The sequence below is a fragment of the Hyperolius riggenbachi genome, chromosome 3 (genome assembly GCF_040937935.1).
Source record: "Hyperolius riggenbachi isolate aHypRig1 chromosome 3, aHypRig1.pri, whole genome shotgun sequence".
Lineage (NCBI taxonomy): Eukaryota > Metazoa > Chordata > Amphibia > Anura > Hyperoliidae > Hyperolius > Hyperolius riggenbachi.
Window position 1 is genome coordinate 217,367,093 of NC_090648.1, and position 23,236 is coordinate 217,390,328.

General features: G+C 40.4%; 1 protein-coding gene across 1 annotated transcript in view; it reads right to left on the bottom strand.

Moving 5' to 3' along the window:
• STRA6 (signaling receptor and transporter of retinol STRA6) overlaps positions 1–23,236 on the bottom strand; it is a 109,002-nt gene that overhangs the window by 11,960 nt on the left and 73,806 nt on the right. The window contains exons 10-15 of the mRNA XM_068275738.1: positions 18,838–18,899; positions 18,605–18,767; positions 16,718–16,793; positions 13,411–13,544; positions 13,176–13,293; positions 8,544–8,639 (exon numbers count right to left, since the gene is read on the bottom strand). Coding sequence (XP_068131839.1) covers positions 8,544–8,639; positions 13,176–13,293; positions 13,411–13,544; positions 16,718–16,793; positions 18,605–18,767; positions 18,838–18,899 — 649 coding nt within the window. The remainder of the gene's footprint in view (positions 1–8,543; positions 8,640–13,175; positions 13,294–13,410; positions 13,545–16,717; positions 16,794–18,604; positions 18,768–18,837; positions 18,900–23,236) is intronic.

The window sequence follows — 23,236 nt, forward strand, 5'->3', positions numbered from 1 at the left end:
GTTTCTATTGCATTGAGCATAAATAGTAAATGCTAGGCCAGCTTCAGTTAGTACTGTTGTGGTACAGCGGTTAGGGTGACTTGCCCACCACACAGTGAGATCTGGGTTCAATTCCCAGCCATGGTATGTAAACTGGTTTTTGAAATAGTATAATTCCCTGGCAGATGAGACCCTCCTCCCTCCGGTAGGAGGGAGGAGGGAATAGGTAGAAGGGGTGAAGGGAGGAGGCAGCCGGTAGAATTTTTTCAAATTTTTAAAGTTTGCCTACCCATTGAAGTCTATTGCGGTTCGCGAACTTTTTCGTGAACCGAACCTTTCGCGGAGGTTCGCGAACACGGTTCGCGAACCGAAAATCGGAGGTTCGTGACATCTCTAATGTACACTTAATCAATTGCTCTCAGTTTTAACTGAAAGGACAACTGATTTTCAAAAGTAATGCCCATGTTTCCCAATGGCTCAGTTCACACTATACGTATTTTAACTGAAACAGTTTTCGTAATGCACTGCTATGGAGAAGAAAAAAAAATGTGTACCAACTGATTACGTGTAAATGGGGCCTGACTGTCATCACACAGCACTCCCAGGAAGTAAGGGAGATGCTGGGAACTCTCAAATGCAGGCTGCAGACAGTGTGTGCAGAGCAAACCATAGCAGCTGTGGACCAGGAGAGATGATTTACTTTATCATGTGACCGCTCATCTGCACTGAATCCTGCTGCCCTTCTTATTTTACCTCATGGTCTTTGTGGCCTTCCCTGAAATCAGGTCCTTTGACACAAATGCTAATTCACTATACTTTCTCTAAGCAACCAGGGCTATGGTGCAGTAAGTGAGGATTGCAATATTTTCCGCCCATTAAAATGGCACTAAGCATGCACACCCGCGACCACCCCCTGCAACGCATGCACAGCCGTGGCCTGTGCTCACGCATGGTTGCAACCCACACATGTGCATGCAAAGTGACGCACGGACAGAGGTACACAGGAGGATGCATTGACAGGGAAATGAATATATAGGATACACACGCACGCACGCACGCACGCACGCACGCACACACACACACACACACACACACACACACACGCACACACACACTGGCCCATATGCAATTCTCTTTTTCACCTGAGTTTTCTCCCAGGTGATAATATTTCATCTTTGATTATAAATAACCTTCCAGTACTTATCAACTAAAAAAGTACCAAAAAGTTGGTAAAAAAGTACTACTAAAATTATTTTGAGCATATTCTTGCCTTCTGGGGGCTTAACATGTATTTTATTGACAAGTTTAAAAATATCACCTAGGAGAAAACTCAGGTGAAAAAGTGAATTGCATCAGGCCCACTCTCTCTCTCTCTCTTTCTCTCTCTCTCTCTATCTCTCCTCATATTGTCTGCTATTTGTGTATTTTCTGGTTTTAGTTTGGATGGTTTCTGCTCATTAAATCCTGTTTCTGCCAGCTTATTTATCTGTGTGTGAACATATTTTCTCTCAATTTACATTCCAATACTTCACTGTGTCTAATTAGTCATTTTTAATTGTTTTTCTTTTCTTTTTATGGGAGTTGAGACTGTATTATCTGGTGAGGGGTGCAAAGCAGTGCTCTCAGTTTTTGTTATTTGTTTGTTGTTTGATTAATTGCCTCTGATGTTGGATTATTCTGTATTTGTCATCCATGTTGGGGCTTCATGTGGAGATTTAACCTCCTGCCGCCCGCGTCACGCCAGCAGGCGTGGCCGCGGCGGCAGCCCCAGGACCGCCTAACGCCAATTGGCGTAAAGTCCTGGGGCTCTGTTTAGCATGAGATCGCGCGCATGGTGCGCGCGCATCTCATGCTCGGAGGGCGGAGCTCCGCCCCGCCTTCAGTCTCCGAGCGGCTATTGCCGCTCAGGAGACTGTTAGACGGCGATTACGCCGTCTATTTACACTGTGCAGCGCTGCGATGAGCAGCAGCGCTGCACTGGGGACAGCCGTGTGACACGGCTGTCCCCATGGGGGACAAGAGAGCGATCGGCTCTCATAGGCAGAAGCCTATGACAGCCGATCGCCATAATTGGCCGGCTGTGGGGAGGGAGGGAATAAATTTAAAGAAACAGTTTTTTTTCCCTAAAATCTCATAACAATAATATTTATTTAAAAAAAAATAAACATGGGGGGAGCGATCAGACCCCACCAACAGAGAGCTCTGTTGGTGGGGAGAAAAGGGGGGGGGTCACTTGTGTGCTGAGTTGTGCGGCCCTGCAGCTTGGCCTTAAAGCTGCAGTGGCCAATTTTGCTAAAAATGGCCTGGTCACTAGAGGGTTTAGCCCTGCAGTCCTCAAGTGGTTAAGGTGCGTACACACACTCAGTTACTGTTGCCTACAGGGATCAGGACTCATTCCCCGAAGCAATGAATTCTGTATAGGTGCTTTGCTAGCCTAATAAGAGTCTGAGCCCTTTTATCAAACCTCTCTCCCGGGCCAAATATTTGGAAAAGACCACAAAGGTTGGGGGCTTGGGTGGTAGCTGCCCAAGAGGGGGGCCCAGGCATGGAAAAGTGGTTGATGCATATGGAGTGGGAAGGGTACAATGGGGAGAAACACATGGAAAAGAGAGCTGCTGTCCATATGAGTTGTACATGAAACAGAGAGATTGCTCTAAAAGTACGTTACTGAAGGAAGAGGGCACTATGCATGGAAGAGGAGGGGGCTGCTGTACTTGGGTGAGCCACAAGAAAGTTGGCCGAGGAGTGGAAAAATTATAAATCCAGCCTTGCTTCTCTGTCTCCACCACTGATTCAGTGTTCACACAGGCGGGGATTGCGGCTACTACCTGATCCACCCAGCCCCCTGAATCAGGTAGCATGTTTTTTTTTTTTTATTTAAATCCCCACCTCGCGTTCCCTTTAAACAGATAAGGATCATAAGATTTGAACTTTTGATCTATGACATATAGTTGTCCCAATCCAATTCACTTTTTCTTCTATGTTTTCTCCTGGGTGATAATTTTTTATCTTCTATTTAAAATAACTTTTCAGCACTCTGCAATTGAAAAAGTACCAAAACGTAAGTGAAAAAGTACTGTCAAAATTATTCTGAATATTTCTGTGCTTGCTGGCGGCTTAAAAGGCATTTTATTAATAAGATGAGAAAATATCACCTAGGAGAAAATTTGGAGAAAAAGTAAATTGGGTCGGGCCTACAGTTTTGATACGCTGATTCTTACCTAAAGTGAACACGGAAGTGAAATTAAACTTATGAGATAATGAATTGGATATGTAGTATGGATGATAAATAGCACATTAGTAGTATTGAAAGGAGTCTCATATTTTTATTTTCTGTTTTATAGCTTTATTTTTAACATTGCATTAGACTGCAACAGCTGCTGTTTAGAATCAACAGTCTGCCTTTTAATCTAAAAAAGAAGTAGAAGTGATGACCTTTTGAACTTTCCTGCACTAAAACCTTACAATTTGTTTTCTCCCTGACAGATAGCATCATTTCAGCTTCTGTTTACTTTTTACAAAACCAACAGAATACAACCTGTTGGACAAGCTCTTTTGCATAGATAACAACTCGTTTTTTTGTTTTTTTTAACTATCACTGTACTGGAAAACAGAAAGGGACTTCAAATAATTTCTTAGTAGGGCTAGTACTATATGTGTATATGTTTATCACACATGTCACTTCAGGTACACATTAATGTTTACTTCTTGTTAACCAGCTTAGCGGTAATGATGAGCTCAGCTCGTCCACGACTTCCGCGCTTGATTTCTCAGGCCCTAGTGGGACGATTTTCACAATTTTTTTTTTCAAACATGCAGCTAGCACTTTGCTAGCTGGCTAGCTACATGATTTAAAAAACATTTTTTAAAATAGTGCTGCGCAGCCACCCTGGCGCATTTAATAGAACACCAGGATGGTTAATACTCCTCAATAAATAAAATGGGCGGAAGGTATAGATTTAAAGTAACTGTTTATGTCTGATTAACAAAGCATGTTTTGTTTTAATGCACATTGTATACTTTTCTAAAAAATATTTCCAGTTGTTAAGGTTTTCTTTGGCGAACAAGAGCAGGGAAATCCAGAAGAAGGACCAAAAAACAATACATTTTATGCCGCACTATCTTGCTTGCAAGCAAAGGGAACGTGACATGTTTTGCTCAGTACTACTTGATGCGTTACCATGGAGAGACCATTTATATATTTGTTAAATGTTGAATTTTAGAGAAGATATTTGGGGGATTATAAACCCTAAAGTGTTTTTGATAGTAATAATATTAGTAGTTACTATAGGGACAAATTAATGTTCAAGGCTTTTTACAGTTTGTTCCTTTACAGAGTTGCAAAATATTAAAGAGGAGCTCCAGTAAAATAATGTAATAAAAAAGTGCTTCATTTTTACAATAATTATTTATAAATGATTTAGTCAGTGTTTGCTCATTGTAAAATCTTTCCTCTCCTTGATTTACATTCTGACATTTATCACATGGCGACATTTTTACTGTTGGTAAGTGAGGTCAGTGGAATGAGATGCTGCTTACTTTTTTGGCTGTTATTTCCCACAATGCAACAAGGCTCCCACAGTGTGATGTCAGAACCATGGTCCTGACATCACACTGTGGGCGAGGTTTCACCACAATATCAGCCATGCAGAGCCCCCTGATGATCCATTTTTAAAAGGAAAAGATTTCTCATGGGAATGGGGGTATCTGCTACTGATTGGGATGAAGTTCAATTCTTGGTTACAGTTTCTCTTTAAGATGACATTAACCACTTTACCCCCACGCGTACGGATTTCTCCGTCCCTTTTTTCCCCCCTAAAAAACCAGGGACGGAGAAATCCGTACCTTCCGCACTACCGCCGCTGTCCATGCTCCCGCCGCTCATGCGCGCGCACCCGCCGCTCGTGCACGCCGCCGCCCGCTCGCCCGGAGATCAATGAACGGGAAAATCCATTCCCGTTCGTTGATCTAAGCCCCCGCAATGATCTGCTGCTTCTTTCAGAAACAGCGAGATCATTGTGAGTCTCCCAGCCTCCTACTGCTTCCTGTAAGCGTCCTTCCGGACGCTTACAGGTCGCATGTAAACAAACACTCTGTGGCCATCTTGTGGCCAAATAGTAAACTACACCCTAAAAGCATTTTACATATACAAACATTGCATTTACACAATAAATTAACTCATTACCTCCCACACTCCCCAATTTTTATTTTTTTTTTGTAATTAAAAAAAAAAATACAATAAAAAAAAAACATAAATAGTTACCTTAGGGACTGAACTTTTTAAATATTTATGTCAAGAGGGTATAACACTGTTACTTTATAAACTGCGGGCTTGTAATTAGGGATGGATGCAAAACTGAAAAAAATGCACCTTTATTTCCAAATGAAATATTGTCGCCAAACATTGTGATAGGGACATAATTTAAATGGTTTTATAACCGGGACAAATGGGTTAATACATTTCATGGGTTTTAATTACAGTAGCATGCTTTATTTAAAAACTATAATGGCTGAAAACTGAAAAATAATAATTTTTTCCCACATTTTTTCCTATTTCCCCATTAAAACACATTTAGAATAAAATAATTCTTGGCATAATGTCCCACCTAAAGAAAGCCTAATTGGTGGTGAAAAAAACAAGATATAGTTCATTTCATTGGGATAAGTAATAATAAAGTTATAGATGAATGAATGAAAGGAGCGCTGAAAGGTGAAAATTGCTCTGGTGGTCAGGGGGGTAAAACCCCTCAGTGGTGAAGTGGTTAAAGGGCAACATCAGGTAAAAATATCAACCAGTAAACAGATAATATTCTAGAACTTAGATCAGCTTAGCCATGGTAAAGAGTAATTTCACTTAATTTTAAGATCTTTTCACTCAAAAAAATTGCAATTCCAAAACACAAATTCAACCATATTAGCATGCTTTTTTACACTTGCGATTTTTTTCTCCAGTTCCATACAAGCTTAAACGGTGAAATAATGCAGCAAAAGGCAACATTTTGATCAGAGTCAAAGTGCACTATTGGGAAATAGATGCCAAAATTCCTATTTTCCTACGGCATACCTTGCATTTTGGAAAAATGTATGCAATTTTGAAATCCTATCGAAATGTATTTAACTACTTTGGCCTCCTGGACGTACTAGCTACGGCCAGGAGGCCATGTGCGCGTCGATCGCGGTTCATTAGCTAGGCAATCAGTGAATCGGGCTATGGTGCCCGATCACTGATTCCTCTCCCCCGCAGAAAAAGCGACAGCTTCTCTCAGAAGCTTCGGTTTTTCTGGCTGTTGCGTCCCCCATGCGTCCCTCTAAGCGTATGTTACGCTTAGAGTGATGTCATGTAAACAAACTCATGGCCGCCATCTTGTGGCCAAAAAGTAAAACTACAACTAAAAGTAGAAAAAAAAATCTCAACACACATTTACATTATAAAAGTGCTGTTTACATCCCACCCTCCCAAAAATACCTAAATAAAATGTTTGTTATAAAAAAAACAACAACATTACAATAAAAAAAATATGTAATATTTACCTAAGGGTCTAAACTTTTTAAATATCAATGTAAAGATGAAATATTTCTATATTTTTTTTATTTTCAACTTGTAAATAGTGATAGATGCAAAACGGAAAAAATGCACCTTTATTTCCAAATAAAATATTGTCGCCATACATTGTGATAGGGACATAATTTTAATGGTGTAATAACCGGGACATATGGGCAAATACAATACGTCAGTTTTAATTATGGAGGCATGTATTATTTTAAAACTATAATGGCTGAAAACTAAGAAATAATGATTTTTTTCTGTTTTTTTCTTATTCTTCCTGTTAAAATGCATTTACAGTAAAGTGGCTCTTAGAAAAATGTACCCCCCCCCCAAAGAAAGCCTAATTAGTGGCGGAAAAAACAAGATATAGATCAGTTCATTGTGATAAGTAGTGATAAAGTTATAGGCTAATGAATGGGAGGTGAAAATTGCTCGGATGCGTAAAGTGAAAACGACTTAAGGCTGAAGTGGTTAATGTGAAAGGTCTTTACCTTTTTTTGTACAATAGTGCATTCATTCATCAGGCTTCTCCAGGGGCCTTTGAGCAAGACTATAATTGCTAGACACAATGACGCTGTGTTGTGTAACGTCCTGCTCTTCTTCCTGCTAAGCATGCTCTGCAGGAGCATCATCTGCGCTAATAGGAAAACTGATGCACCCAATACTCACTGCTGAGCTATGAATACGTCTGAAGATAAAACTAGGTGACACATTTAAAAATTGTATTTGCAAAATCTCTTGTGATGCAAAGATCAGAACTGAGGAGATTGCTTTTATAGCATCAAGAGTGGATGACCACTTCAACGTTATGGTTTGCTGTACAAGACAGATACAGCTCAAGGGAAAATATAAGCAATTCTGCAAACATAACCTGGATTTATAAAGACAAAAAGTTCTTGCTGTGGATATGCACTGCATTCACGCAACCACACATTTTTTAAAGTTTCAGCAACTTTTACTACGGTCTGATATGTCCCAAGTGGTGGCTGTAAGCTATTATCACCGAAAGGCATACATTTTTTCAAAATCAAACTTAATTTGCAGAATGACTTAAGGCCCGTTTCCACTGCCCGGATGTGATCGCATCGCGCCACATCTAGCCGCGGGTGACTTACGGTTGTCTTCTGAAAGTCTGGATGCGGCTGTCTGTTTCTGCTAAGGGGAATCAGATGTATGCTGCGGATATCTGCAGCATGCCAACCATAATGTCCCTGGGTCGCATCGCATTACAAAGGAAAATTGGAATTCAATGGAAACTACTCAATTGACATGCATTGGCTTCAGTTTTGATGCAATGCGAATTCACGGCTAGTGGAAACAGGCCCTTATTTTTTTTTTTTTTGAATGATCTCCAGCCCTGAAGAACCTCAGTGAACTGGGAATGACTTTCTGTCCTTACCTAGTTGAACAAGAACCAAGTCTGGTTGGCATGACATGCTGGCCACTGAGAGTCTGACAACTATTATTGCAGCATAACAAATAGCCAATCCTGAATAACAAATGATGCTCTACAGCAGGGGTCTCAAACTCAATTTACCTGGGGGCTGCAGGAGGCAAAGTCAGGATGAGGCTGGGCCGCATAAGGAATTTCACAATCGCGGCGCATCGCCGCCTCTGCCTGCCCCTCTCACTCTTCCTTCACAGAGAGGGGCGGGGAGAGGCGGAGATCCATGCGGCGATTGATGTCAGGAGGGGCAGAGCTGAAGCTGAAAGCTCTGCCCCTTCCAGGAAATGCCGGCGGATTGCCCCCCGGGCGATTTGGGGGCTCTGTAGCCCTCGTTTAGCGGCGGGGATGCAGCGGATTACTTGGGAGCACTGAAGCGAACTATAAGGAAGCTTTAGCAAGTGAGGGCCACAAAATATTGTATCGAGGGCCGCAAATGGCCCGCGGGCCGCGAGTTTGAGACCCCTGCTCTACAGGCATGAAAAACTCAGTGTGGTAGTGAGAAAATTATTTATTCCTTCCAATTTCCTTTGGCGGAGGTGGGATCTGAATATGTGTATGCATGTTTTTTACCTGTTGGTAATCTGGGCTGGATTTCCTTCCAGAAAGATGAATCTTGTACAGAGCTGGTGAATAACCAGTACAAGGAACAGAAGTAACCAGAAGGGCCTGAATTAAAGAAAGGAAGAAAAAATATTTATCACATATGTACTAATAAGCACACATTTATTTTCTGGCCAGAGTCAAAACAATAATATCAGGAACTCTGCCCTCCAAATGAATAAAGCACTAAATACTGTAGCATACAATGCTGCTGAGCAATTATTTAATGTGTGAATGTGGCTAAGCTTACCAGACTTTCATCCATCTAAAGGTGGCCACACACAATACAATGAGAAGATTACATTTTCCAGGTTTTAAATAAAACCAAACGTTTTTCCTGAAAAATGTATTTTTGTCAATTAACCGATAAACCTATGTGAATTTATATATAACTCAGGAGTGGTGAATATTTCTAAACAAGTTTTCAAAAAACTTAATGGTGGGATAGTTTGTCAATTTTTTGATTTATAGACCCAAACAATTTTCCCAGAGTTTTATTAATTTCTTTTCACAATTGGGAAAACTTTTACACATATGAATGATACATTGGTTAGATGTTTTGAAAGTTACAATCAATCAAAAATATATACAGTATATTGTAATTCCCAAGATATAAAAAAAACATATGGTATGTGGTCACTTGACATTTGTCTCACATACTGTAATTTAAATCATTGAAACAATATATACAGTTGTGATAACATTTGCTGGTACCCCTTTACTGTATCTAAAATAACTTGAAACTGACAAAGGTAAATGGCAGCCATCATTACTCATTTTATTTTTGATTTTAACAAAAATCAAAATTTGTTTTAGAATTATGATTGGGCAAAATATTTCTAATTACGACACAAATTAAAATAGCGTGGTTAAAAATTATGGGACCTTTAACTTTTCATCAAAATTGTAGGAAAGTTTTCAGTATTGTGAAAGTATAAGTATCAGTATCAGTAAAAGTGAAAAAAGTATTGAAAGTACCATCAAACTTAAGTTAATTTAGGACAATTTATTTTAAGTACTTTTGCTTGCTGCTGGCTGAATGATATTTTATTGATAAAGTGTGAAAATAAATCTTGTGAAAAATCTCAGGAGAAAAAGTAGGTGAATCAGAACTCCAGACTTTGATGATAACCTCAGTTTTGCGCTATTCCTGGAGGAAAGTTGGGGATCAAGGCTTTTTTTAATCTATATTTTCTATACACCTCTCAGAATTTTTATACATTGTATCAATCTATTGTATTTAGTGGTATATTAATTACTTAATTTGATCCCATGCGTCGTAAAATTGACTTAAAAGAAGAAGTCTGCTAAGGAGGAGCTTACGAATGAGAATCTCTGTTTCAAATGTTTTGGAACAGAACCTTGATACAAGTGGGCGATGGGAGGGGGGCAGCACTGGCTGGCCGCTGTGCTCCACGTTGCATGTCATCACTCGGATACTTCCTCCTTCACATCCGAAAGGAGAAATTGTCAGAATGAGTTAATGCGTCGTGAAGCACAGTGGGCACAGGCAGTGACAGGTGTGGGTTAACCCTCCTGCTGTGGCCCACATGTACAAAGGCTCTGTTCCAACAAATTTATAATGCAGTTACAAATTTCGAGGCTCATGCCTAAAGTCTACCCACTGCAATTTGGCAGCATGGGTGGAGGTAAGTGTGGGTATGGGTATTCGAAGCATACTCACCTGACAAGCAGTTATCACTGGATCCAGGATCTTTAAATGATATCAAGCTTGCCATTGGATTATTCTTGCTTTACTCCACTGTACTTCCAGTTTTCAACTTCATGTGGGTCTGTCTCATATACAGACTCATATGGGAGTCATTACTAAATGAATTACTTGGACTAACATAAAGCTGCAAATAGGTAATGTGGGGAGAGTGAATTGACTGTCATTTAAAGGTTGCAGTCATGGCTGCTTGTTGACTGAGTATGCATGACATTCCCACACTTATCAGTATCCACCTGGCTGAATGGCACCAGTAGGGATGGGTGAGCAAAAATTGGTTTTGAGGCAAATCTGCCACAGTCTCGCTTAGTGAAATTCTTGCAATACTGGCAGTCAAGTTCGCTCTGTAAGCTTAAACTTTTTATGAAGTGTGAAAAATATAAACATAATGTTTACTCTTTACTTATTCAATGTATAATAATATGATCATATGTTCTATAGCACTAACGCAAGCACTTTCTTAAACCCAGGTTCAGTACTAGGGGGGTTTAATATTGAGCCTATCCAAATTACATACCTTATATACTCACGTATAACCCTATTTTTTCACACACAAAATGTCCTGAAAAGTTACCCCCTTGGCTTATATGCAAGCCAGTGGAGCAGAACGGATGGTGGAGCAGGTTTTGTTACTGGCAGAGGAGCATAAGGATCATGCACTAGTGATCCTGCTCTTGCCAGCTGGCTCCCTGCTGTGTTCATGACCCACATCCCCTGCAACATGGTGTGCAGAGTGCGCTGCTCAAGCATGCAAGCAACGTATCAGTGGTGCAATGAACAGGATTCTTTCTGTGTGGAAATCACTGTGACTCATATCTATGACGCCATCTGGTGGTTTCTTGAGACACAGCTGTATCATCCTTGGGGCACATAGGGCTATGAGGAGTACCGCTGACTTGTAGTGAGGGCACATCTGGCTACTGTGAAAGGGGCTATACTGGGAAGGGGGCTTATACATAAGTCGATCACTTTTTCATGGTGTCTGCAGAAAGAGTGGGTATCTCAGCTTATACGTGAGTCGGCTTATATGCCCGTATATACGGTAATTATATAGCGGTTCTTAGTTGCTATATAGAGGTTCTTAGTTTCTATTAAGTTAAACCGATTATATATCAGGAAAGGATAGGGTTTATCATCAATTTAAGTGGTTTTATATTTGTTTGATTTTGTTGACCTAATAAATATTGTTACACATTTACTTTATACAACAGGCGGTGCTGATGAGCCATTCTTTTTCTTTTCTTTTTAGAATGCAATATTTTTATTCTTTAATATGTTTAGTGATGATGCCAGCAAACTAACAATTAATGCTGTTTCTATTTACCCCGACATTTACACCAACATTTTTATGCCACAACCACACCTGCACTCATTTAGGCTTAATTTCTCCACTACGTAGTGTCAGAATGATAATGTTAGTTTAGCAAAACTGATTTGCGAGATTCTCACTAACCTTCCAGTGATGATTTAGCTCACCCCTAGCACCAGCATGAGTCCTCTTTAAATCTGCAATAATCTCTACAGTTGACCAAACCCAATACTGGCATTACAGCATATTATACTTCATTTCCCATCCCCAATAAGCTACGTTACACCTACATAAGACTTGCTAGACTGACCATACCCTATCTTAATGGAAACTTAGTAAGTAAACTAAAGTTATTTTTAATGCAGCACACTTTCAGACAGAAGGGTAGCACAGGCAGGCAGTACCAAATTACGCAGTTTTGAACCCTCATGTATGGTGTTAGTTCCCTCTTTAAGGCCATTCCGCCACTTTCAGCCCTATCCCCTCCTATCCCACCCTAATTCAACATTTCTACCACACTTGGTGCAATAAATACTGTCAGTTTAGCCAAATCCCATATTTTGCAACATTACCCTTCTTCTCCTCAATTGAATCATGGTGCAACCTCTGCAGCTACATGACATGCTACCCAGTCAGCTACATTCTACTCCCTGGAGCAACATCCTCCAGTCAGTCTCATTACATATCCTGGAGCCCCATCCTCATAGATCAACACATATTGCTGTTCCCCCTTTTCTGCAATGTACTACTGATGCACACTCCCCTGCAGGTCCTTCCAGGCCAACTCTGGTTCTTCCGTCCTTAGTGCAGAGTGTGCAGTAGTCAGTGTGTTGAAGAAAAGTTGTGATAGCTACCTTTTCAGTTTGGCTGCTGCTGACCTACATGTCCTCCGTCTCCTCTGGGTTCTGCTGCTGTGTCTTTGGAATCTCTCTGCTACTGCTACCCATCCAGCCTCTCTTTGGGTCAGCTCTCAATTACAGTTGAGTATCAGACAGACCCAGAAGACAAAGCAGTAGGTCAAGGAGGAACACAATGTCAAGCAGGTGGCAGCAGCCATAGCTATGGGACCAGGCTGTTGGAACCAGGGTAGACAGCTACTGTAAGCACTTTCCAGCACACTCACTGCTGCATATTATGCATTGTAGGGATGAAAACACAGGTGTCCTGGCAGGACTGAGGGAAGACACTTCACTAAATTCTGACATACGTGGTAGAGGAAGTGGCACTGTCTGTAGGACTAACAATAACAGGACAATTTGTTGCACATTTTTAATTGACTCAAACCTCAACTAGGTATAAAATGAGATCTGATTTAAGAGGTCATCTTTTCCTGCAAAATTTGTGGATTATCTTTGTGTGTATATGGGGTTTTGTGGTTAATTTTATGTTGAAACGACCCTATCTCTTTCTCTTACGTATGACCATGGACTTTGGATCACCCCTTGTATATTCTCTAGTACAGATACATTTAGGAAGATTTAAGGTGATCATTTGGATAGTAGTTCATATGTTTTTTTTTAAATAATAAATAAAATGTATAAACAAATACTTGCATTACACCTACCATGTGTTTTCAAAGAAAGTGCGTAAAATTTGGAATCTTCCAAAGGCAATTGGAAATATGATAAGGAAAGCCACAAATAAGTGAACAAGAAACAAGAGCAAATGCTGTATGATGAGGCCTATGAAAGGTGACAAAGACAAAAATATTAGTTGATAAATAATATATATATGCTCTGAATGGCTCTGTGAGCTGCACTGTTCTGGAACTGCTGTGTGGAAATATTAGTGGTAATTACCTATACAAGTCACTGATGCCTGGTAACTGATATGACTTATCCAGCTGGCTAGAGTAGGAGATGTAGGATGACGAGGTTGAGAGTCTAGAAACACTTGAGAGGTCTGGCCAGCAAACAGAGATTGCAGTGCCCACCTGAGAAACAAAAATGCAGAAAATAAAGAGGCAACAGTAAAATCAGTTTGCAATTAATTTAAAAATATGGCCTAATGAAAATGTATCACATGAGCCATGTTTTGCATAGTAGCCAGTCATTGTCTCAATGTATTTTTCTACTCTACAATAACAGTATAAATAGAAGGAGGAAACAAGGTAACTGGTCGCTATAGGAACATAAACAGGTAATTCTTGACACAAGGAGGTCAGTAAATTCCAAGGAGAATATGAAGACAATAAAGATATCCTGATATATATATATATATATATATATAAATATATATATATATGTATTGATAACCCCTACCCGAAAATGTCACACATAATGGAAAAAATGGTGCAACAAGTCTCCTCCAACACTTAGGTATCCATCATTGGCCTTCCCTTCCCCCTCTTCCAATTAGATGAGGAGGACTTAATTAATGTATATTCTGGTGTATAAGACTACTTTTAAAACCTTTAAATGCTTATGAAAAGTTGGGGGTCGTCTTATACGTCGTGTGTCTCTAATGCCGGGTGATACACGATGCTGATGCGCTATGCGCATACGGGGCATGCTGATGTTTACGCAATGCTGATACGTGATGCGCATACGTGACATGCTGATGATTAATTAACGGGTGCTGGAGATTCTGTGGTCGCTGTATATGCTGGGAGGAGCTCATTGCTCACGCTGCAAGGTATGGGACACCCAGGGTATGGAAGAAAGAGATTGCGCTGTGCCCATAAAACACGCCTCTTCCACCCATCTGGCCCACCCTATCCTGTTACCACCTCTCAGATCTTGCTGCTGAGGACTGTAGTGAAGCAGCACAGGCAAGCATGTGCGAGATCTGAGGCAGAGAAGGAGGTAAATAGGATACAAGGGCAGGCCAGACGGGTGAAAGAGGCGTGTTTTATGGGCACAGTGCAATCTATTCTTCCATACCGCTCTGATAAACAGGTAGACAAGGAGAGCTGATCAATCTGCTTATGGAGAGGGAGCGTTCACCAATCCAACCAGTGACCTGTATACTGTTATATACTGGGCACCACATACAGTACAGCACCAGTATCTATTCATCCATAGCACCAGTATATGATGTTTTTTTAAAATGTTTATTTGGCGTGCATTGGAAGAGGGTAGTCTTATACGGCGAGTATATCCCAAACTCTATATTTTAAGTAGAAAAGTTGGGGGGTTGTCTTACACGCCCAGTCGTCTTATACACCGGAATATACTACTCTGTTCATTTGGATCACACTTTATTAAACTCCTTATGAGTATTTCTCCTTACATACATGCAGTATATTTGTATAGGTATTGTACTGTATCATTTTTCCATGTGGTGACAATTACTTTTTTTGCATTTTTTAGCAGATAGTCTACAGTATGTGCTTCCTTGGGTATCGTGTTATTGCTTACTCCCAGGAAATATTCAGACCTTGTTAACAATATGAACTCTGGCTGTTTTCTATTTAAAAGTATTAAGCTGGTTGCTCACTTTTTCTTTAGCTCCCGCCCATTCCCCTTTTGTGAGCCTTCCCACATCCCTCTTCTGTACAATGTACAATGATCTGTTTTAGTTGATGTAATTTGAGTAAACTTGTTGTATATTTGTGAGAGCTCTAAGGCCTCGTTCACATCAGGGCCGTTTCTGTGCGCTTTCCACAGCGCACTGCCCTGTGCGATCAGCAAGGTATTCATTTTTCCATGTAACTAAATGTAGCTGGTTCACATCTATGCGCTGCGCTGAGCAGCGTTACAGAAACGTAGTGTTGCATGCATTTCTGTGCGCTGAGCTGGAAAGCGCACAGCAATGCAAGTGAATGGGTCCGCTTTTTTAGCGCATAGAAGCGCGTACAAGCGCATAGAAGCGCATGCGTTTTTTACCCCTAATTGGAGAAAAAAATACATTTTCATACAAAAATAAAGTTTTATTGACAACTGCTGCTGCTACAGTAAGCAAAACGTGCTTTAAAGAAGCACAGCGCAACGCATAGAAACGCGGACTAAAGCGCGCACAAGCGCATGCGTTTTTTACCCTGCGCTTTAACACGTTTTTCAGCGCAGCAGATGTGAACGAGGCCTTAGGGTGATCTTCACCAGTCTAGCTAGCTAGCTAGAGAGCATCGGTGAACCAGGAAGTACAGAGGCCACAGAAGACACAGCTCTGTACAGCTCTGGCATCTTCTGATTACAGCGGCTGGAGACAGATGGAGAAGATGAACAGAGGATTAGGAGTGCACCGATGGATAGGTGAGAGCTTGTGAGGGGGGCACCTGGTCACACATTCGAAATATAACACACACTGATTTTAACCCCACTTGGTATTCCAGTACATACCAAGATCACATTAAAATATTAATAAAATGATGATTATGAATAATAATATTCATGTAGGCCTGATCCCACGACACCTGCTGCATTTAAGATGGCCATACACTACTCAACGGTTTCAATAGATTAGACATTACATTCGGTATGACCATTGTATCTAATGAAAATCCATTGAAACAGCTGCATTTTGGATCAATTTTATGATCAGAAATGCTGGTTCATGCTGCTACTGGAGCCTGGTGCACTGCCGGTAGCAGCAGCGCACGTTCCAGGTCCTGCATAGCTTTTTATTGCATCTGTAGCGGGGAGATCAATATTAGACAAGATGTCTGCTAAAATCCTGTCTAATATCTAAAGATGCAAAGTGGTAAAACAAGTAGAAAATCAATATTTGGAAGATGGCCTGATCTACCACTTATCTAACTATGTATGGCCAACTTAAATTGACCTCACCAAACAAAGGCTGGCTTGGAGAGAGGGAGGGTGGCCAAGTTGGTTGAGATCATAATGCTCTAGATCTGTGGACTGAGCAAGAAGGACTGCTGAACCAAGTAGGGAATTAAATTTAGGCAATCAAAATCTCTGTGTCCTGGTAAATTAACCAGGTGCCAGCTAATTGATAGGCAGCTGCTTAGATTGACAGGCTCTTCTCATTTACTGAGTCAATGAAAATTTAGGAGATTTTTTTTGCTAATCGCTTTTGCTAAGCACCCATTATGCATGTGACAGATACCAGCTTCATTTAATATAACAAAGTGACAGTTATATTTTAAATGTAGTTGATTTGGAGTTTCCCACAAGCCCACCTTTATCGCATTACATTTTACATTACCTGTGCTTGACTAGTGACCTAAGTAGCATTGTAACCGTCACAGTGCAGGACAGGACCAGAGCAGCAATGTAACAAACTATAAACCCAATAAAAAAAGGGAAGAATTATTTTTATGTGTAAATCATAGCAAGCTAGCAAAGTTATACTGATGAAAACTTAATTCCATTAGCTGCTAAAGGTTCCTGCTGTCTGCTTGATGAAACAAATGTCCAAATGAAAACCACAACAACCAACAAGTAGTCCCTGTTAACTGTGGCCAACTGATATTGTGTGAAACATGCATGTGTTAAAATGCCACAAATGCAAACCTTGTAACTGTCATTCAAAACAAATAGTTCCCAAATGATTTTTAAAGAGAACCAGAACTGAAAATAATAAGTCAAAATAACTATACACAGGTCATACTTACCTCTTGTGTAGTGTACTCAATCTCTTTCTCCTCTCCTGCATCCCATTTGGCCATTGTAATCAATGGAATTCTCCATCCTCCATTTTAAAAATGGTCATGGTCATTACCCCATAACAGCTTCCTGGTCAGCACACTGTTAAACTGTAATATCACCCACTTGAGCCATAGGGAAAAATGGACTTTACCTTGCACATTCAGTTGTAACTGATAGCTGCTGATATATAACTGACAGCAACTGGTATATTTCAGTTCTGACAAAATATTGTCAGAACTGGAAGGGATCACTGTAATGGCCCATACTCACGGGCTACAATTGTCGCCGCAACACGCGGCGTGTACGCCGCAACACGCGTGTGTACGCGGAGGGACCTGGCGACGAGCTGTCGCCGAACCTGTCGCGCACACGCTCCCGTGTGCTGGCGACAGGACAAAAAGTAGCCCGTGAGTATGAGCCATAAGAAGAAAATGGTGAGCTTCTGAGAGGAACTGACGGTGAGGTAAGTATGTAATATTCATTTCAAGCTACATCATGTTTTTTTTAAATAATTTTACTCGCTTCAGGTTCCCTTTAAGTAATCTTTCATTAGCAAACTGCCCAATGGCTTAAAAGGTGCTGACCCATGAAGGTTTTTGGTGGAAACCGTGACACAACCACCCAGATTCATTTAAATGAATACTTAATTAATTTAAAAAGTTTTACTTACCTGGGGCTTCTACCGTCCCCCTGCAGTCGCCCTGTGCCCACGCCGGTACTCAACGATCCTCCTGAGCCAGTCGATGGTCACTGCGCCTGCACTCATGAGGATTCCTGTCCTACAAAAATGCTCTTAACACCTTCAGGAAGAGGGTCAGCAAGAAGGAAGGGAAAGAGTCGACACTACAGTGGACGTCTGTGTGGGAGAGAGTGGCAGGGCCCACTGCCTCCAGACCCTCTGGCACAGCCAGCGTGCTCTGATGTCAGGTAAACAATAGATTGGTGATGGGAGGAAGGATGAAGGGAGTCGGCACTGCTGCAAAGCTGAGATGAGGCTCATCTGTGCATATGAATGGTATGTTCTACTACATTTTCACATGTATGATTATGTATTGCTACACTTTGGATTAAAGACAGCTTTGCAGCAGTGCCGACTCCCCTCATCCTTCCTCCCATCACCTTCAGGAAGGCCTTCTCATTTGCAAAGAAGTCTACCTTTCTTCTCTCATATCCTTACAGCCCCGCAATGCAAAATGCCTGTTTAGCACTTTTTGCTCCTTCTTCTCTTTCGCCCTGTTATGAGCTGAAGATTTTGAAACATACTTTAGTGATAGAATTGATAAAATATTATGATCTTCATATATGATCTTCAAGAAGTATTTGACTTTTTGTAAGTGGCAAATACGTTTTCCCCTATTTCAGAATGAAATGTAAAGATAATAATTCAATTGGCTTTCAAAATAGCCTTATTAGTGTAAATGTGTCACAGAATGTTCTCTCTCACCTTCCACAGTCCACAAATAGTGCACAATAAATTCTATCGCTTTGTTGTTGTCTTTATGTATGCTCAATCCAAAGCCAGCCAAGGTGAGGATAACTTCCTGATTAATTGATCCTCGAATCTTCTGCACTATGGGGAGAAATGTGACCAGCAGGAGGAGAGCTACCTATGGGAATAGAGAAGCATGAGCCATGGGTTATGATTATACCTCTACAAACACATTTACCCTTTGTTACCTGATATGCAGAAAACACAGACACTGTCACTGCAAGAATGGATCTTAATGGCAAGATTAGACCTGTGAAGAGAGGAGAATACTACTGAGATAAAGTAAAAGTCAACACTCGTCGTCATTCTGACATGTCAGTATATATTTATGCTCTATTTTTCTTATGGCAGAAATAAAGCTAAAACAGGGAGCATGCCAACAGTAGCAAAGTCCGTGTAATTATGAGAGTAGAGCTCTACCTTTTAAAATGATATAGTCTATAGCTCAGAGTGCTCACTTTCCTGAAGCACGGTACGAGGAGGGACATGAGGAAGCACAGACACACTGGAAGACAAGTGAGACATGGGCCCATATGCAATTCACTTTTTCTCCTGAGTTTTCTCCTAGGTGATATTTTCAAAACTTGTCATAAAATGCCCTTTAACCTTTTGGGGACCGGTGGTAGTAAATCCTATGCTGCACTTGTGAGAGGGGAGATTAAGCTGGCCATATAGAAAAGCTGCCTAATAATGGTAGAGCCCTGCCTCACTGGGAAACGAAGCCCGAATTTCCCCCTGGGGAGTTTGGGGGCAATTAGTTAGATTAGAGCGTTTAATAACACTGTTATTAAATAAAACTAAACTTTTAGAATGGCAACCAAAGATGACAATTTGAAACTATAAATAACGTTTTTTTAAAAAAAGATGAAGATTAAAACGATAAATTTCGTAACAACATCCTGCGCCATTATTTCACCTTAAAAACTATAAATATCGTTTTATAATTAAAGTCTGTGAGGCGCTGTTTTTATACCATTGGCGCTAGGCACCGTTTTTCACTGATCTGATCTTTATAACCCTTAATCCTTAAAAACAAATACATTTAAAATCCCCCAACATTGCATGTAAACAATATACCTCCCAACTACTAAATAATATCGTTGCTGTTAATTGAGATATGGGGGTGTCCTCAAAAACAAAGTGCTAGTTCCAATAGTGCAAAACAATATGCCATTAGAGATGGCCCGAACGGTTCGCATGCGAACGGTTCCAGGCGAACTTTCGGTGGAGGAGAACGATCGCCAAAGGTAGTCGGGTAAAGTACCTCCTTTCCACTTATCAGCACTCTTTCATATGCTTATTTTGCACAGTGTTTTGCCAATCCTTCTCCTGTACACTTACTATTGCACTGTTAGATAGCACAGGCACTTTGACAGTATTTGTGAATGGACTGTTGACAATTGTATAATTTTTTTTGCAGTTTTGTAGCTTGTCAGTTATTTAATGTATTGCACAGGATTGGTATATAGTATATGGCATATTGTTTTGCACCATTGGCACTAGCACTTTGCTTTTGAGGACACCCCCATATTTCAATTAACAACAACGATAATATTTAGTAGTTGGGAGGTTTATATGCAATGTTGGGGGATTTTAAATGTATTTGTTTTTAACTTTATAAAGGGATATGTCCCTAATAAATTGACATTATTTCTAAGATATGTTTGGAATTATCATTTTTCATATCTACAAGGATTAAGGGCTATAAAGACCCTCTACCATTATCAGGCAGCTTTTCAATAGGGCAAGATGTGAATTTTTTGCCTAGGGTGCATATTTTCAGTTATACGGCTTTTTTGCTCAATTTTTTGTGTGACGGGGGAGATTAAGCTGTCATATGGCTGTCATATGACAGCGATTGTTATTGGCTCCTGATCACGTGATCACTACGATCAGTGGCCGATCGTAGTGATCACTCCATTGGCAGCAGCAGTCTGAGGGGAAGAAGAGGACGGGGATTCACATTCTTGACATTCCCCCGGCAATCGTCACTCTCCTCCGCTCTGGCCGGCATCCCCACTCACTATGCCTTAAGTTTTGGGTCCCAGGTTGATGATGTCATCCAGCCGTGACCCAGAACTTAACAGCAGTGCGAGCGGGAATGCAGGCCAGAGCAGATGGGTCTAGAGCTGCTCATCGCTGGAGCCTGGGAGGTGAGTAAAAGCAATACAGGGGACACCTGGCTACACTGGGGACACTATGCCTAACTAACTAAATTGGGGATCCGGCTGCCTGAACCCTCCCCCCTTAACCGCACCCCCAGCATGTAAAATGGCCTGGTCCTTAATGGGGGGTTAGGCAGCCAGTCCTCAGAGGGTTAAAGAGTAACTGTTGGGCATAAAATAAAACATTTATTCTTTATTTTTATCTGGTAAACAAGTACGGTAATAAGGATGCTAACCAGGCAATCCAAAAGTTAAAAATCACTCTTGTTTTTCTTCTCCATAAAATATCATTCCCCAGTTTTCCTGGCTCTTATTTGGTACATCGTCCGCACAAAGGAAGTTGCAGGGCATGCTGAGTTTTCTTTTTTTCTTCTTTACTTTTCCCTCTGACTTAACGAATGCAGCCTGATTGGCTGAAGCCTCTTTCCCTCCTGTTTTCCCCTCCCACACACCATTCCTTCGCTGATTGGCCAATATTTCTCAATGCACTTTCTATTGCAGAGCTGGGTGGGAGTGTCTGAAGACTGGGAGGAGGATGGGCAATGATACACAGACAGAGTAAGGGAGGACATTATGTCAGGATTGGCTTCAAGATAGACACAGCCAAAATGGAACATCCTAAGAAGGATTTTCTCTTTTTTTTTTACTATAGAAAAATCACTTAAATCAAAATGTGGACAGTGCCATACATGTTATGTAAGTTAAGCAAGTATTTATCTACTTAGATATGTGTTTTTTTTCTGAGATAGTATGGCTGACATCTCCACTTTACACCACCAGCAAGCAACAAAATATTTGAAAGAATTATGATAGCAATTTTTCACCAACTTTGGGGTACTTTTTTCAATTGTAGAATACTTAAAAGTTATTCTAAAGAGAATATGAAAATGATTAACTAAAAAATGAATTGCATATGGGTCAATGCCTTTTATTTAACTGACCAGCGGCAAATGCCCACATCCCAGGAAATAAAAATAGCAAAAATGTTTCTAAGAAGCAATTTTAATAATTCCAAAAATATCAAATTAATCATGCAACAGCTTTTAAGAGCAACCAGTTTAACACTGTAATGTCCCTGTGTACTATTGTTTAATGTTGTAATGTCTTACCTACCTATTGTACAGCGAGACAATATGTTAGTGCTCTAAAATATAGTTTAATAATGATAACCAGTTAAGATTTAGCTGTTGAATATATATTGAAAAATGTGTGCATCAAACCATGTAGAACCTAATATATATGATGAACCTGATGTATAAATCTGTCTAAATATATGCATTTTTTCTACTGAAGAAAGTGTTTAATTGACTCTAAACTTTATTCTCATCATTTAAATTGATATATTTCTTATTTTCAAATGTTAAAATGAATGAAATTAATTATTTTAGCATTGCTAAAATGATTGCACTGCATTTCTCCTGGTCCATGTCTTGGGCTTAAGGAGTTAAGCATGAGTGGTTACGTATATGAGATTCAACGACAAATTTACTGGAAACCAACCCTTACAGGAAAGCTCTAATCTGTATTTTTTAATTTACAGCCATTTTGCTTTTTAAAAAGGCATAAAAGATTAGACTACAGTTTATGGCCTGTAGCAAACTACCCTCATTGAGTAATAATAATAATAATTTCGCTGTTGACGCACTTTGGATGCTACGAAAGAAAAGCGCTTTACAAATGTTTCGTTGTTGTTGTTGAATTAGACGAGGATCCTGATTGGCTGCATTGGGCAGCGGCTCAGCTTTTGTTTCAGGTTTCATTACATTGGTCTTGATAAATTAGGTCCATACGTTAAAAACAGTTCCAATTTAAAGAAAATATGTACTGTCCGATTTGTACAATAAAAAAAACATACCAATTGAGTCACTGTGATCTCCTGGATCCCTCTTGCTGTTTCCGCCGCTCCCTGCCGCGATCCTGGCTATTAATCGCCAGTTTTAGGCGACGTTTACAAACAAAAAACATGGCCGCTAACCAGGGATTGATGTTTGTGTGTGTGTATAGTTTCTCAGCGTGTGACAGGCAGCTCCCTCCCTCCTCAGCCTCACAAACTGCATCACAGACACGCTGAAACTGAGAGCAGGGACCTGTTTGTGAGGAGTAAACAAAGCACACAGAGCCTGCAGGGGGCGTACATAACTTATATTCATTACAACAGAGGCAGCCCATTCCTCCCTGGGTCTACAAAGCTTGACAGAGAAAATAAGATTAGATATATTACAGAGACAGTGCAACTAAAAAAGGCTGCAGTAATCCAGACCACGTTATAACAGGTATAGAAACTTAGGATAGAATAAATAAGGCTGAACATTTTGTTACAGAGTCTCTTTAAAAGGTAGGGCTCATACTTCTATGACTTTGCTGTATGCTAGGCTGCTTTCCTTATTTCACTTTACTTTTGCTGTGAATTGGTGTACAGGGG